General features: G+C 39.0%; 1 protein-coding gene across 1 annotated transcript in view; it reads left to right on the top strand.

The window, feature by feature from the left end:
• The window catches only part of LOC104695292 (vitellogenin-1-like), a 44429-nt gene that overhangs the window by 2383 nt on the left and 24547 nt on the right, over nt 1-17499 (top strand). Inside the window, exons 4-14 of the mRNA XM_010409008.4 lie at nt 801-1052; nt 3208-3369; nt 4057-4208; nt 6906-7056; nt 7155-7312; nt 7412-7577; nt 8670-8792; nt 10349-10567; nt 12628-12845; nt 12926-13023; nt 17355-17479. Coding sequence (XP_010407310.3) covers nt 801-1052; nt 3208-3369; nt 4057-4208; nt 6906-7056; nt 7155-7312; nt 7412-7577; nt 8670-8792; nt 10349-10567; nt 12628-12845; nt 12926-13023; nt 17355-17479 — 1824 coding nt within the window. The remainder of the gene's footprint in view (nt 1-800; nt 1053-3207; nt 3370-4056; nt 4209-6905; nt 7057-7154; nt 7313-7411; nt 7578-8669; nt 8793-10348; nt 10568-12627; nt 12846-12925; nt 13024-17354; nt 17480-17499) is intronic.

Here is a 17499-nt window from a genome sequence, read left to right as displayed (position 1 = left end):
CGCATCTTGCACCACATTGCCAGCCTGAGGTGTCAGAGAAAAGTCTCTTTAAATTGTCAAAATGTATAGAAGGGAAGGGTCCTCTGAGAAACTAAGCTAAACATGCCTGTTCCCATGGGGTAGGAATTATTCAAGTTATGCATAGTTTAGCACAACTTTCTACTTATTTGGATGTGCCCCAGTTTGAGGCTGGAGCATGAAGTGCAGAGTGGGGTTGGAGACAGTGCCTCAGCCTCTGGTTCCACAGCAAAATGTGTAGGGAAGTACAATTTCTGTAGCCTGCTGTCCGCTGCTCAAACTAATTCCGTGTGTCTGGCTGGTCTAGAGACCACGTGTTTATTAGTTTCAGGTTGCTGCCTGTGCTCTGTGACCTCAGTGAGGGAAATGGCAGAGTTCACAACAGGAGTTAATGATGCATTATGCAACATTAACTTTCTCCTGCAATTTCCTGCAGACCTTCCACACCACTTTTGGGTAGCAGCCTGCTTCATGTGGTCCTTCTCTGGCTCATTTCTTTGTACAAGTCAACCTTTGGCAATACGGATTGTCTATGAAACAGAATAGAGTGCAGTGGCTGTAGAAATACAGCCTGTAGAAATACTTCCTTTCATATATGGAAATACGTGTATTAACACTAGTTATGCTAAATGACAACTTCTAAGTTTCCCCTTTGAAGAGTTTTTGTGTTCTATAAACATGTATTTTTGATGTGATTAAAGCTCTAGATGCTTATTTATAATGAAAAAAAGTTAACTGGGGAAAAGAAATGAAAGAGGAATTGTATTTCCCCTTTGTTCTAGATTCACTCAATCGAAGCTGCAGAGTACAATGGTGTCTGGCCCACGAGCTCATTCTCTCGATCACTCAAACTGACCCAGGCCCTGACTGGGCTGCTCAGTATCCCCGTCAAGTTTGAGTACAGCAATGGCCACGTGGGAAACATTATGGCTCCTGATTCTGTCTCGGATGATGGGCTGAACATCTACAGAGGGATTATGAACGTGCTGGAGTTGAGCATAAAGAAGATGCAGAATTCATACAGTTTACAGGAGGTGAGATTGGGGTTTGGCCATGGTGGCGGATCTGTAAATACATAAAATTTCACTTCAGAGTCTTCTACCGCATTTTCTGAATTCATCCTTGATGTGAACCTCAATTATAAGAAAGACCTAAGTGTGGGAAATCATGATTAATTTTCATATGGGACAACATTTGATAGAGATGTGATTAAACAGGACAACAGAACAGCAGATTTTTAAACTGGTTGATGAAAGTATTTCAGAAAATGCATGTGCAGAATTAAACCCTTAGAAAATCTGACTTCTAATTTCAGAGAAAGTAAAATGTGAAAGATGAAGCCTACATAAAATGTGAACACTGTATAAAACAAGCTTAACAATACAGTTTAATATTAACTTTAAAATAACAGTAATTTGACTTTTTCTACCAATCATATATACTTTAATCTCTTCTAGCTCCTCTTTTAGGAAGAAAATAGTATATATGTCATAACATTACTGTAACAGCTTTGACAGTTGCAGTTGATGCTCTGTTGGAATTTCCACTGTTTTTCAAGTTTTAATATATTAGTCAAGGTTAATCATCTGATATTACTATTCACCACAGAAATTGCAATGTGTTTAGTTTCTGTGAAACCATATTTACATTGATTAGACTACATTCAATTCAGAGATCAGCAAAAACCTTGAAATTATTATACTTTTATGTTACGTTTATTGAAACTGTAGACCAGAGTAACCCTAAATTTTTTTAATTTATTTTTATGTAAGTAGAGTTGCTTCTGGGAAACTAAATGTATGATTTAATTTTTTTCACACTGTTTGCCACACATAAAAATCTGTGTGGTGTTGTTGGATATTCTGTGGCACTATTTTCTCATATCTAGTTTCGCATCTTAATTCTTTCTAATTCAGTTGGCAGTATATACTACTCTCACGGCTAGGCAATAGATGTGACTTCACCTCCTAGAATAATTTCCAAGTTTTCTTTGCTTTTCTCAGACAACTGATTAATGAGTTTTGGCAGCCTTGCTTGACAATCTCGAGTCACTCTGCAAAGGAAGATCAACATTAGAAGTCCCAAAAATCTGAGCTACAGAAAGGTTTAAAGGACAAAGCTGGGAAAGTGTACATCCCATTCTGTGGGTTCAGGGTTAGCCTATCTGAGCCAGCCATAAACTGCAGCCAGGAAGTTCACTTAGGCAGGAGTGTGCTTCATCCCACTAAATTCTCTGGGCTGGACATTCCCATTTGAAGTCTGGATGTCTCTACCACACCCTGCAGTGTGCAGAGCCCCACACTTGTATTTGCAGAGTACAAGTCTTTCAGAAAGCTTGGGCAATTCCTATTTCTAGCCTTTACTAAAGACACAGTGTCTCAGGGAATTCTGTTAAGCTGAAGATGAAGTGGGTATGTCTTGCCTCCTAAACACCACGTGACCATTTCACTGCTCTCACATAGCCCAGAGCTGGTCTCTGCACTAGCTATGCTATCCATAACAATAAAAAAAAATCAGGAAAATAACTCTTCCTCCTAAAATGCAATCAAGCATTTTTTCTCTACAAAAATCTCACTGACTGTAGAAACTTAAAAGCTCTTATAAATGTATATTCTAAAAATATTATCGAAGAGCTCAGCTGAAACTGTGAACTCAAGAAAACCCACAATCAAAACGCTATTATCCTGAAATTCTTTTTAATTATTGCTGGTCATATTGTGACAGATCACCTGATATTGCAAGGCCTGTTCCATAGGCATTTGTAAGCTGTCTATGAAAGCAAGTTTGGAGGGCAGAATGTCATCTCCAACCTTGAAATACTTTGCTGTTAAGATTTCATTCTGACTGGTCAAATTATTTTGGCACTTTTTTATTAATATTCCTCAAATCATATTTCATAATCAACAGCTCTAACTGAAAACTGTTACTCCCCTTTCCTGAGGCTCCAAGTGAAACTTTGGGGAGATTTAGTTCTCTCAGTGGGACTCTGATTTGGCTTACTGAAAACCTGTACATGTAAAAAAAAAGATGAAAGTAATGATCATCATGATTTTGCTTCTGGAGAGTATAATGAAAAAAAAGGTATTCATTTCTACTGGTGATTTTGAAAATGCAGAATTAAACAGGAAATTTCATGTGGTGAAGTGAAGCTTTGCATAACTTCTCTGATCCTGTTCTCATTTTTGCCAGGCTGGGATTGGAGGTATTTGTAATACAACATATGCAATTCAGGAAAACAAGAGAGCAAACCTAGTCTATGTGACCAAATCCAAGGACCTGAACAGCTGTGAAAAGAAAGTTCAAGTTGTCACAGGTTCAGCATACACTCATCCATGCAAGACCTGCCAGGAGGTAAATCAGAGTGGTATTATGTACATGTATTTTATATTCTTAGGCAGAACACCATTTGATATCCACATAATCTCTTCATTTGAAATACTAAAAATGAGGGAAGAATCAGATCTGCTGTATCCAGTTGTCAATATTTTCTTTCTGTATGAACATGATCCCACAGAGAAGCAGAGGTCTCTGCTGCACACTGTCATGTACTGCAAGCACATTTGAGCTAGCTCAAACTAGCTGGCTTGGAAACTGTTAATTATCAGCATGAGTTAATTCACCTATTCTGTTGAGTGAAAAAAATACAATGTCCACTTTCTGCTATTCAAGACAGGTACTGCTGCATTTTACTATAATCCTGTCTTTGAAATAAAAAAATGTGTGGTTTATGCAGCTGCTCTCCTCCTTAGAAAATGTGTCTCCTTCTCAAGGGAATGACCAATTACTTATATTTGGGAAAAGGAAAAAGCAGCTAACACTTCTTAGCAGTAGAAGTAATGGAGAAAGGCAGCATGCCTGACCTCTCCCATGGAAGTGAGTGTGCAGAATTCACATTGATTGCTCTTATGGCCAATGAACAAAACAGCCCTGGATAATAAATGGGTTGAAGTGGGTGAGGTAACATCCTCTAGTCACAGAATTTCGAAGTTCAATAACTTTTTATTTTCTTTGTTTCTTTCCTTTTTTTATATTGTAAAGAGGAACAAGAATTCCCAGGCAACTGCTACTTACAATTACAAAATTAAATATGCACGTAGCGAAGCTGTAATTATACAAGCTGATGTCGAAGAAATCCACCAGTTTGCACCCTTCAATGAGATAACAGGAGGGAATGCTATTGTAGAAGCAAGGTACCATACATATTCCTTTAATTCAGCAACTAATTCAGCAACCCAGTAATCTGAGTAAAACTCCATAAGTGAAATAAATCCTTTACTTCCACAGCCTATTGTTTGCCAGTATTTAATTACATAAAATCCCAAACAGCTCATAAAAACAACCTTCACTGTTAGTTATAAACCTGAAACATGCACATCACTATCCAAAGTTTGTTAGCTAAACTTGGCAGGACTTGACTATTTTATTTCTCAGGGAAATTTGATTTATGCCGTAAAAGCCAAAACAAATGTAATTCCATCTGAGAAATTGTGAACTAATATATTTGAAGTAAAATACTTTGAAAGACAGTTACTCAAGAAAGAGAATTCCCTGGAAAACAATAATGAGGTAAGAGGTCCTTGGAGACTAGTTCACAAGAAACCTAGATAGGACTTTGGATTCCTAAATACCATGGGCTGCTTGCAAATCTGCCATCAAAATGGTTTCTTGATAGGAAATTGGGTTTTATTGCAAAACAACTGGGCACAAAGCATGTTAAATGCATTTGCTTTTTTACAGCAAATTTTGCATATTTCATAAAGAAATTTGGGGCAAAACAAGAATATGGTTGTCTATGAAATTGTGCTCCTAGCTCAAGCACTCAAACACTTAGTATTTGAAAATTTTTTCATCTATAAAATTCATCTACTGAAAAAAATTTCAGCTACCCATTTAATTGTGAGCTCTGTAAATAGGAGTGCCCTACTGAAGGGAGAGGTTTTTGCATAAATGTCACTGTGAAGAAGGTATTCTTCAATCCTACCCTACAGCTGCTGTAATCTTCATTGCTCCATTATCTTCTGCAAGGATCTGTTGGTATAACATATGGTTTTGGAAACAGCAACATCAGAAAGTTCATGTCAATAACTCCCTGAATAACTTCATTTATATAATGATCATGTTCAATTTGGCTAACCAAGCAAAGAAAAAAACAAACAGAACAGTGAAAGTGGCTTTTTTATCTTTTGCAATCAAGGTGTAGATAGACACAACTGCAGTGCTCTTACTGAATTATAGGTTGTTGTGTGTCACCTACAGTCTGGAGACAATGGATTTATGACGTTTTACACTCCCCTTCTGCAGCCTGTAGAGAATGTCTTCCTTAAGTTCTTTCTCAGCTCTCAGAAGGGTAGTACCTTTACTTTTCCCATTTTCTCTGCATTTTTATCATTACCCAGCTGAAGGGGACAAATATAAGATAGTTGGGAAGATGTGAATATCTCACTCAAGTCTTCAGGAGTTATTTCCACAATGCATTCTCTGTTTAAAAAAAAAAAAAACCTGTCAAGGCCTTAAAACACCTGGATCTGAGTTTTCAGGCCTGTTCAGTATAAGACTCTTGTAGCACATTTCAAGGCCAAGAGAGGTTTTGCTATTGTTTCACCACTTTAATCCTATCTTTAGCACTCACTTTCTCTTCTCTTCAGAATATAACATTTTCCCATCTATTCTAGGCAGCTATATCACTTCCCAAAACAATGAAAATGAAGACATAATAGATGCATCATGATTTGAAGGGGAAGTTAAATCTGTACAAGTGTACCTGATGTTATACTTTCTGACCCAAATGCCCTCTCAATAATATTGTACAAACTGTCAAGAGATAAAAAATCTCTGCTGATTCTGTAGTGATTTCTATTCAAATTCTTGAATTCTTGAAAGCTGCTTGTCTGTAAAGCAGCTATATGCTATTTTTCTGCAGCCGTTCTCTGCAATCCATATGGAAGGAGCAAATAGAAATGATACAGAAGATCATAGAGATTCCAAAATAAACACACCAATTTTCTGCAGAGATTTTGAGATACTCTGTAGTACAGCAATATTGCTTTTGGAATGTTTTCAGTTGTTCAGTACAAATGCCTGACTTTATTATAGTGTCCTAAATGACCCATTTTAAACATAATTGGTAGGATAGGTTGCATATCTTTAGCTGAAAATGTAAAAAGATAGCAAATATTTGTAGAGACAGTCTCTCAATGAAATTATCCTTAATAACAAATGATGAAGGTTTGTTGCTTCTTAAAAAGTTTTCAGAAGGTTGAGCACTTTTCGAAAGACTAATCCTGAATGTATGTGGCCCTTTTTGTTTGGTAAATCCAATTTAAAGCTTCAGGAGAACCTTCTTTTGTAGTCCCGAGGATATTCAGCTTACCAAACAAAATGGGGAGGGAATTGTAATAGTGCAAGTAAAACTATTGTAGCATTTCTTATTGTATCTAAAAACTTTCCATTTGAAGCTTCCAGGAGACACAGACACATAACAGCTTTTATGAACTTCTTAAAATGTTTAAATTAAATTATAATTTCTGAGCAAGTTTCCCATCTGTGTTTTTCTACAGTCCATAATTTACTCCTTAAGACACAACACATCCTTCCTGTGATATTCTTCAGGCCACAGCTTCTCACCTCCCTCTTCTTCCATAAACTCTCAAGCCAGGTTATTCCCAAAGGAAGGCAAAGGCTGGCTCTGATCGGAGCCCCGCTGTGCAAGTGCATACCTCCTCAGAGTATGGTTCTGAGCATCGCATCCAAATGCATCTCTTTGTAAATATCTTTGCCCTGACAATAACAAAACCTTTTGCAGTTGTGGGGAAGTACAATTACTGGGGTTTTTTTTAGTTTGTACCCTGCAACTTGTGATGTTTTCTTTCTGGGGTTCTCCATTCCAGGCAGAGACTTGCTTTGACTGATGTGCAGAAGCAGAGGGCAGAGGTCCCACCAAAAGAGTACCAGAATCGTGGGTCCCTTCAGTACCAGTTTGGCAGTGAACTGCTTCAGCTTCCTGTCCACTTATTCAAAATAAAAGATGTGGAAAGCCAGGTAAACTCAGCCACTGGACAGATTCTTTGTTGGAGGTTAAAATCTGTGCATGTGGGATACAATGCATGTGAGCTTCCTGCATTTTCATCTTTCTGCAGATAGAGGAAAGCCTGCAAGAATTAGTAGACGTGACCTCTGACCAGCTTCCCAGTGATGCACCCGCAAAAGCCCTCAAGCTTCTGCACCTCTTCCGTGCAGCAAATGAGGAGAATTACGAGTCGGTGTGGAAGCAATTCTCCAGTCGGCCAGCATACAGGTACAGGCAACAAAGGTGGTGCTTTTCTGCTGGAGAACCTCTGGAAAGCCTGTCTCCAGAGGCAGATCTGGAAAATGCTGCTTGTCTTTCCCATTACAGGCGCCACATTTTGGATATAATTCCTGCAGTGGCCAGTCACCGTGCACTCAGGTTCCTGCGGCATAAAATGGAGAGGCAAGAGCTCACCAACTGGGAAGTGACTCAAGCAGTGCTTGTGGCTCTGCACTCCAGCACTCCAACTCAGGATGTGATGGACGAAGCAACGGTAGGATTCTGTAAACACTCTCTATCCACTCTTTGCTGATTCTAACATCTGTTGTATTTATTCCTTTGACAAGATAGTAAAGGCTTTGAAAGTATAAAGGTTTTATATCCTCTAGTGAGGTTGAAAGGGCTTTGTTTCCTGGCTGTCTTAAGGGGAGGAGAATGCAAATCAAAAGGGCAAAAATTACTCCAGAATGAAACAGGAAATAAAGAGCCAAATAACCCCTGTCTCTGAGGGGTATTGCTGCATACAGTGGATTCTAGTTGCTCTTTTTCCAAATGTGCTTTATAGTTACATCAAATTAGTTCTCTGACTGTCTACAAAGACAAGGGAGCAAGAAATACATATTTGTTATATCCGTGTGTTTGTCCTAATTGACCTAGAAGGATGGGTATGAATTTGAGAAGATCTGTCAAAACCAAGGGAATTATGTCAATGTGAAGGCCACGTAGGAGAAAGTGTAATTATTTTTGCAATTTTTTCTATATGAAACCCTATATGCAGGGTTTCATCCCAGTCTCAGATGCAAGAATTTATCTTTGCCTACCCTAGGTAGAGACAAGGAACCTCAGACCAGGGTTTTACCCTCAGCGAAAGCCATGACAGCCTGGTTGTTACTGTGTGGTGTTGCTCAGCTTCCCACACGAGAAAGCAGCGGGCTGATGCCTCCTGTCAGCTCCTACATTTATACAAAGTATTCCTGTCTGCCCAAATGGACCCACTGAGGTCCATTCACAACAAATCTCAAATTCATTGTATCTACAGCTGAGGCAATCATAAAACATGATGAATGTTTCTTCAATAATGTGCATTTTTCTGTTCCATAACGGGGTGATTTCCTCCCTTTGGATTATAGCCTATGCCAAATTTAAATCTGAAACACTATAAAGGCAACAGATCTGCCTTCCAGATGTTACTTGGAATTGCTTTACAATTACACTATCAAATACAGTACTATCCACTGATTAACAGAAAATCCATCAACAAAAAAAATATCAAAAGCCTGGTTTTGTCTTTCATTGGGCAGAAACATATTTTTCAATAATGTTTCTCTTCATTAATGGGGGTAATGAACAACTGCCTTCTCCCCAGCTCATTGTAAAAAAGCATTGCCCGCGCTCGACCTCTGTGCTTGGGAAGGTTTGCCATCTCAGCTACGCCTCACTGTGCCACAAACAGTGCTCCTCATCTGACTCCTGCTCCGAGTGTCTCCAGGTAATCACATTGTTATTTATCATTTAAAAGAAAAGTTAAGCCTTGAGTTCTTTCTTCATTATTCAGAAAGCTGTATTTCACTTCACTGCAGTGTTTCCTTTGGGGAAAGGAACCCCAGTTGGTTAAATACAACATTTTTATCTTTAGATTAGCACACAAAAGAGAGTGAGAGGAAGAAGCAAACAATTCATAACACTTTTTATCTGAGTATCTCTGAGTGCTTTATTGCCAATTATTAATGAAGTCCCATGACATTGCTCAAAAATACTTTAAATACAGGTATTATGCATATTTCTAAATTAACTAAGTGACACAAAAGTCTAGGTTTTTGTCAGAATTAATGTATCCCAGCCAGAAGCAGAGCCCAGTCATCAACACAGACTATAAGGTTGTTACAACAGTAATACCCTCCCTGTTCTGCACTGCTTTTAATCAGCAGGCCTCAAAACAATTTGCGTAGTCATTAAATAGCATTTCCCAGTTCTAAAAACGCATGTCGTGGTTCACAGAGGCCAACCACTCAGCCAGTAACAAGAAAGGAAAGAGAAATGTGTGTTCAGTCTTTGGCACCCATCAATCCACCATCCCCAGTGAGAGCAGGGTGTTCCAGAAACACTGTGTGCCTGACATGATTTTTTTTCCTGTAGTACATAGGCATGGGCAACCTTCCTACACGTTGCCTGTGTTACAACTGCCACCAGTGCTCTTGAGCTAATTAAATCTGAGAAGTCCTATGTCAGAGAATGAAAATCCTTTCCCGGAGCAAGTGATTGTATAGCCTATTCAATGAATTCAAATGTCCCTTCATTTGATTAGCTATATCAAGTAGACTGTTTCTGCACCATCAAGGGATCTCAAATGTGTTCTTTTAAAGTACAGAATCTGTATTTAAATTATTCTCTAATATCTCAGTTTCTTTTTTAGAGCCATTTGTTATCATTTTAAACTGTTATCTATCAGGATTTAGTTCTTTTCTCTTATTCAGCTTTCAGACAACTACTTCTAATCTTGCCACGCTAATGGAAGTGTGATCCAGTTGCTTACAATGAAGGCTGTAAAAAGATTTTTTGGCAATGATCTCATTTTCCAGCTATTAATCCACACTGAAAAGAGGCTGTCATAGCTGGTTAAGGGCACCACCACTAGCCATATATTCAGGGATCTTTTTTAAGGGTCTGAAGGTTTAATTGTATCTGTATTTTTGCACCTGTCTTCAACCATGAGACAGAGATGCTCAAGCATCATTGTTTCAGGGTTCCCAATTAACCCTGAGAGGCAGTGGGAACTAGGTCCTAGCCATTATTTTTTCCTTTAAAAATCTTACCTGATAACTTTAAGGTAGAGTGATGAAGAAGCTGTTCATTGCAGCTGTCTTGGCTATACTTGTTCTATGAATAAAATGTTCTATTCATGAGGGAAAAAAAGACTTTGAAAATACTTAAAATAAATGAATTGAACAAACTGAAATTATGGAAGTCAAACCCCTGAATAGGCTGGTGGATGGAATATAGATAAGAGCTGGAATTGAACTCAACATATTTGTTTTCATTTTTCAGCTTCTTCATGGCTTTGCAGGAGAGGCGTTGAGCAAGTCTAGCACAGAAGAAATTTCCCTGGCTTTGAAAGCCCTTGGGAATGTAGGACACCCAGCCAGCATCAAGCACATCAAGAAGTTTTTGCCAGGATATGCAACTGGTGCCTCGGATTTGCCACTCAGGGTCCATGCGACTGCTGTGATGGCCCTGAAAAACATAGGCCTAAAAGACCCCAAAATGGTAAGAAAACAAAGCTTCCTCCTTTGCCCTTGTGACTTGCACTCACAAGGCTGCTAATAATGGGTGATGAAGGAAAAACAGGTCTTTTTTTCAAATATTGCATTATTTTTCAAAAAAAAATACTTAGCCATTCCTTGTTTGGCATGCCTTGTTTCTTTTGACATTAACCTCCAATATTTCAGACTGCAACAAAAAAATCCCATTAAAAGGATACATTCATTGTTGATGAAGACAAATCAGCATTTCCATTGCAAACATTTCGTTTCCAAGGACATTAGACAGAAAACTAAATTATTGATCCAAATGTGTTTAGTACTACTTCACCTTTGGTATGTGAGAGAACCACAAAACAAGGTTTTCAGGGAATTGACATTGAATGCTGAGTGCCACATCTAATCGTAATTCAAGACCAGATTTTATTGTAAATAGACACCAAGGGCTTGCATCCTAATTACAAATTTACAGACATTGTGCGGGTTTAAGTCATAAACAGAGCATTTACTAAATGTGACTTGTGTCCCTCACTGGGATAATTATTAGATCCCACATACAATGGCTACACCAGCATACTCTCATCTACCACAGACATCACTTTACAATCATTTTCACTTTAAAGCAGTCTGCTTTTAAAAGGAAACCTTTTCAAGGTTTCCAAGATTTTGGTCCTGATGTTGAAATTTTTTGTTTTATATAAGTAAAATCTTAATATAAAAAGTAAAATAAAAGCTTTCATTAACTATTCACCCACTAATCAGTATCAGGGTTTCCATTACACTCATTTTTTGCATGTGACTCCCAGTTTGAGTGCACATATTGATCCACAGACAATAGTGCGCCAGGATATGCTTTTAACAAAAAGAATAAAGAAACAATTTAGTAGAGTGCAGGAGCTGGATGGGGAAATGCAGGGGAGGAAGGGAGAGAATTGCAAGGGTAGGAGTTAAGGTATTTGCTGGGGAAGAAAAAAAAAACCAATTTGGTGTTTGAGGACAACACTGCATCTCTGATTGCTCTTTGGCCCGGCTTTCCACATGTGCCCCAGACCACTCAGTTTCATTTTCTATGCATTTTCTTTGGAGAAAATTGATCTGCAGCAAGTTAATGATTGTGACCACTTTTTTCATTGTTCAAAAAGCAGTCTAATACCTGGTTTGTAGCTAGGTACACACCAGTATTTGGATTAAGCATACTTAATTCATGGCCTTTTTTACTGTTTATTTTGAAAAGCCTCGTTTAGGAAGAGGCCTACTGCATCTTTGTCACTTCTTATACATTGGTATTTGATCACCATATTCAAATTTATAAAACCAATCAGGGTTTTTCCAAAGTTTGCTGAAGTTTTCTGGATCATTCTTTATTACAGCTCATGGACCTGCACTCTCCCTGGCAGGATAGGGCTGTGCAGATGGTTTGCCAGAACAGTGACGCATCATCCACACCCATTTTAAAGCTTAGGACCAAAGGCCTCAGTCCCCGCCCTGGAAACTGCAAATATTCCAGTTCAAAATTAGTCTTGGTAGTGAATATTGCTGAGGTCAAACACATCAACCACAAGTAGTACTGAGGAACTTATATTTATTGCATTAAATTTTGGTTTAAGCTGCTGATATGGCATAGAGATTTCTGGTAATAAATCAGGTTTTGTTTGTTTCATTCTAATTCTATTATTTAGCAGAAGATTCCCCAGAAGATCAAATTATTAGAAATAAGTTATACCTTTATGAGTAGGGATAAGTGATCACTGAAATCACTTCTCAGGTACGGAATGGATTCATGAAATCTTTTACCTAGAGTCAGATAGCTCAAAGAGGTGTAAAAGACTTGATGTAGAAGTTATCCAGTGAAGTTCCTCAGCTTTGATTGTGTAGGAAGTCAGACTACATTACCATAATGTCTCTTCCAGCCCTCAGACTATGAAACCAGGAACAGTGTTGCCATAATAATTAAATAATCCAAATTTTTACTGCACTAGTGATGAAACAGATCATTCATTGGTGTTGGGTGGTTATCAGCAAAATGTTCAAACATACAGTAAAACTGAATATATCTATTGTTTTCAGGTCCAGGCTATTACCCTTGAGATTTTCCTGAATCACAAAATTCATCCTCGAATCCGAATGTTAGCTGCAGTGGTTTTGCTTGAAACCAAGCCAGGTCTTCCAATAGTGATGACATTAGCTGATGCTGTGCTGAAGGAGCCTAGCATGCAAGTGGCAAGTTTCATCTACTCTCACTTGAGGGCCCTGGGTAGAAGCACAGCTCCAGATCTTCAAGTGATGTAAGGAAAATTCCTTTCCTAGAAGAAAAACCTTGTTGCAAACTAATTGAAACGTTAATGTGCTCACTAAACTTTTTCAGGGCTTCTGCCTGCAGAATGGCTATCAGAGCACTAAGTCCCAAATTTGACAGATCTGGGTATCAGTTCAGCAAGGTTTTCCGCTTCAGTATCTTTAAAGGTAAGATCCAGAAGATTTTGTAGAGAAATATATACTGGTGAATGTGGGAAAAAAAAACTGTATAGTATGAGAGCCCAGTTCTCCTATCCAGCTGTTAGGCTGCATGCTGTTCCTCCATATTTACCTATCTTCAGTGAAAAAACTATAATCTCAGGCTCTCCATTTGAAGAGTGTTTAGGTCCCTGTGTGTTTTGCATTGTACACTGCCAGCATGAAATTACCAGAGGGGTTGTGGGGCTCTAACCCTCTGTTTTCATTAGTCGGGGAGGCACATGCTCCTGTATCAAACACCATAGTCTCAGTGGTGCTTAACAATTTCATACTATTGTTCAGCACCAAACAAACAGAAGGGACCTAAATTACTGCTGAAGTGGATTAATTTCTGCCGGTGTTGAACACCTACAACTTCTGTTGCATTCAAATGTGATGCTAAATACTCTTCACCCTAACAACTGTGCCCAGTGAAACAGACAACTCTGAAAACATTCAGATGTGACAATTCATTGCACCCATGAGCAGCTACGTCAGGCTTACTGTCTAAAGATTTTTCTTGCATCTTCCTACCAAGATTCTTTACTAGAATGAGCAGATCCATGCGTGATATCTGGAGACTGGCCAGCTACATCAGAGGGAGTTGCACATAAAAATGTAGTGAAAGCAGGGAAGGACCAGATTAGAAGACAGATTCTTGCTGGGCCACATTGTAGTTTTTGCTATTTTCCGTGTGTGTTATTTTTCTCAGTAGATTTTTTAAGCAACTCCCTTATGTAAGTGACCATGACAGCCTCAGAGATTTGGCATATGTATCTGGCAGGCTAGGGAGATTAAATCTCCAAACACAGTTTCCTTACACATGCTGTTTATCTATCAGGACTTGGATTTTTTTAGCACTTTTGTTATTCACTGGTATGTGTTAAGATTCTTTTCAAAGTAATCGATATTAAGAGACTCTGAAACATCTGAAATCCACAGGGCTTGAGTGTACAAGTACTTCTGCCTTCTTTTTAGAGGCAGGGGTGTGATTTGAAGGACTTTTGTAAATCTTATTATTGTCCTGCCCCAGTTTTGTGGGTTTTACTTGACAATTTAATGTGCTCTATAATAGAAATAAATATAATACATACTGCAAGTAGCACAGTAAAATGCTATACACATGCTTGCTGCCTCAGTGATGGAGACAGCAAGTGCCCAAAGAAATACAGTCACTAATATACACCATGTGAATTTTGTACTACTTAGAATACATTCAGGGATAGATACATTTTCCATTAATATGAAGATACTTGTTTCTTGGTTTAGGTACTCATTTTGTCTTCTTATTTTTGCTTTTAAAATTAAGCCATCTAAATTTTCACACAGTGAGAAAGAAGGGTGCAATATGCATGAGGGATGCCGGCAGGGGGCTATGTGAAATGGAATACTTTATTCTGGCTGTAGCCTGGAAATGCAGTACATCAGGGAATTGCTGTTACTTCCTGGTGAAGCCCATTGTCAGAAATTTGGCTACCACACCTACGTAGGTCCTCATCCTGAAGAAAAAAAACAAGATCTTTTTCTCACACATGCTAAACTTAGACTTGGATAACTCAGCTAAATTAAGTCAATCTCCTACTACACTGGTATGGGAAGAGGACCCATCCTCCAGCTTTCTGATTTGATTTGTTTCCACTAGCCACAGGTAAAATGTGTTTCAGTGAGTCCATTCTGGAGGAGTTACCATAGTGACGGCTGTAATGCAGTACCTACCTCCTTGATAAAAACAAAAATCTGCCCTCAGCATCACAGATCTTTGTGGTACTAGATGCTGAATTTTTAATGACAGGCAATAATGTCAGCTGAATCTACCTCTAATCTGGAATTTGTCACACACGACCACCACAAATAGTGCTTCATGCTCTACACATTGCTACTGAAATCAAAGGGGTGACCCAGGTTCTTCTCAGTGTGAGGACTGAGAGAATCTGACTCTCAGTATGCACAGATTCATATATTTAAATGTGGACTAATGCTTATATTTACAAAAGACTGCTTTCTTTGCTCACTAAGTTTTCTTTCCCTCATCTTTGGGGCAAGACACTTAATCAGATATATGCAGGTGTCATCAAACTCTCACAGTGATGCAGCAAATATATTCTTAGATCATTAGCACTGTGTAATGCCTGAGGTATGGAAAATATTGCTGCTGTCTTCAAGTCAATGAATTCTATACAATCATTTAATCATTTATAAGCAGTACTTCTTATTAAGTATCAGGAAGTACCACGGAGTTTTTAACTAACAGTTTTTGTGGTTAGAACATAAAAGATAGCTTTAACAACTTCAGTAAAAGTATTGTGCCTTAGTTTTAGTGTCCTGTCCATGAAGCATCTACGATTGCTCTGGCTAAGCTCATTCAGAGAAAAACTAGTCTTCACATTGACAAGTTTCCTGTCAACTCACTAGTAATGTCCCAGTGTGGCATCATTTTTCTTTTTTATTTTTTATAGGATCACCATTACTATCTACTGAATGTTCTCCACTTATTCCTCTGTCCAAAGTGGGGTGGCATAAATACCTGTGTCTTGATTGCGTGAGCTGTTTCTGAACCTCACATGTTGTAGGTAGATAGTGCCCAGCGTTTTGGATAGACCAGCAGATTCCTACAGCAAAACAGTGAAGGCACTGTAGTAAAATTACAGTTCATACATACTTCCTTATCCTCCAAATGGTGTAGGAACAGGGGAGGAGGGCTAGAAGGAAGCACAGCAAGGGTGCCTACATTTCCTGTCAGCCTTGTTCCTCTTGAAACCTAAGGAATCTTAGAAAAGCTGTAGGATTACTTTAACTCATAAAACAGGACAGGATATAACTGTGCCAAGACCCAGAAGAATTCCTGACTGTGCTCTGCACTGATTATCGGTACCTAAGAACATTATAGATGATAAATCTAAGTAAAGATATAAAGAGAAACAAATTGTTTGCTCGAAGTTCACTCAATAGTTAACAATAATTTAACAATTGGTGCATTTCATGTGAGGGTTACAGCATTTGGAACTAGATGTATTAAATTGCTTCTGAGTCATTTGAGAGACAAATCTATAGCTCACCATCTGTCCTTACAGGACATCTGTATCACTTTCCCTAAACTATTAGCAAAGGATGGCAAATCTGTTTTCATTTCTCGTCTCCTTTGTCAAGGTGCCCTAAATGATGTCTCATAAAAGCATTTCATAAGCTGATTTTACAGAGTGTGACGGGATGTAAATGATATGGACAGGCATATTTTCTGTACTTGGATAAGCTCAAGAGGTGGGCCCATAGGAATCTCTGGAGGTTTAACAAGACCAAGTGCAAGATGCTGCACGTGGGTCAGGGCAGCCCTCCACATAAATCCAGGCTGAGAATGAACAGATCAAAAGAGCCTTGCCAAGAAGGACTCAAGGTGCTGGAGAGGGAGAGTCTGGACCTGAGCCAGCATGTGCACTTGCAGCCCAGAACGGCAATCATGTCCTGGGTTTCAGCAAAAGAAGCCTGACAAGGGAGGAGATTCCGCGCTTCTCCTCCGTTCTTGTGAGACCCCACCTGCAGTGCTGCATCCAGCTCTGGGGTCCCCAGCACAGCAAGGACATAAACCTGTTGGAGCAAGTCTTAAGGAGGACCAGCAAGATGATCAGATGGATTGAACACCTCTCCTATGAGAAAGGCTAAGAGAACTGGGATTGTTCAGTCTGGAGAAGAGGCAGCTTTGGGGTGACCCAACTGACCTAACTGTGGCCTTCCAGCACCTGAAGGGAGCATGCAAGAGACCTGGAGAGAGGCTTTACACAGAGGCATGGAGTGACAGGATAAGGGGGAATGGATTCAAACTCAAAGGGAGTAGGTTTATATTAGATATTAGGAAAAAATTCTTTACTGTGAGGGTTATGAGACACTGGCAGAGGTTGCCCAGAGAAGTTGTGGACACCCCAGTTCTGGAACTGTTCAAGACCAGGTTGGATTCAGCTTTGAGCAAATTGGTTTACTGGAGGGAGCCCATGCCCATGGCAGGGGGTTGGAACTAGATTATCCTTGAGGTCCCTTTCAACCCAAACCGTAATAAGATTCTATGATATAGTAGAAGCAACTGAAAAATGGCATAACCACCATACAATCAGTGAGATTATAGCTTTGCCCATTATTAGTTAAAAAATGCAGAATATTCTGTTTATAACTGTTATATAACATCAGTTTTATAGCTGGGTTTTCTGGCCTTGCTCATATGATGCTGATTATTAAATTAGTAAACAGATATGATCTGCACACTCTGACCTAGAAACTAACTGTGCTGTGTATTACTGCCTATTTATCTGCAGATTTCCTTATGAGTGGGCTGGCAGCTAAATATTTGGTATTGAATAATGCGGGTACCTTAATTCCAACTGTGGCAATGTCTCAGCTGAGGACGCATTTCCTTGGAAGAGTGGCTGATCCTTGGGAGGTAATTCAGCCTACCCACAG

This window comes from Corvus cornix, chromosome 8 (genome assembly GCF_000738735.6).
Source record: "Corvus cornix cornix isolate S_Up_H32 chromosome 8, ASM73873v5, whole genome shotgun sequence".
In the NCBI taxonomy this organism is placed as follows: domain Eukaryota; kingdom Metazoa; phylum Chordata; class Aves; order Passeriformes; family Corvidae; genus Corvus; species Corvus cornix.
The sequence above is the reverse complement of the archived record's forward strand: the minus strand, read 5'-3'. Positions and strand labels throughout refer to the sequence as shown.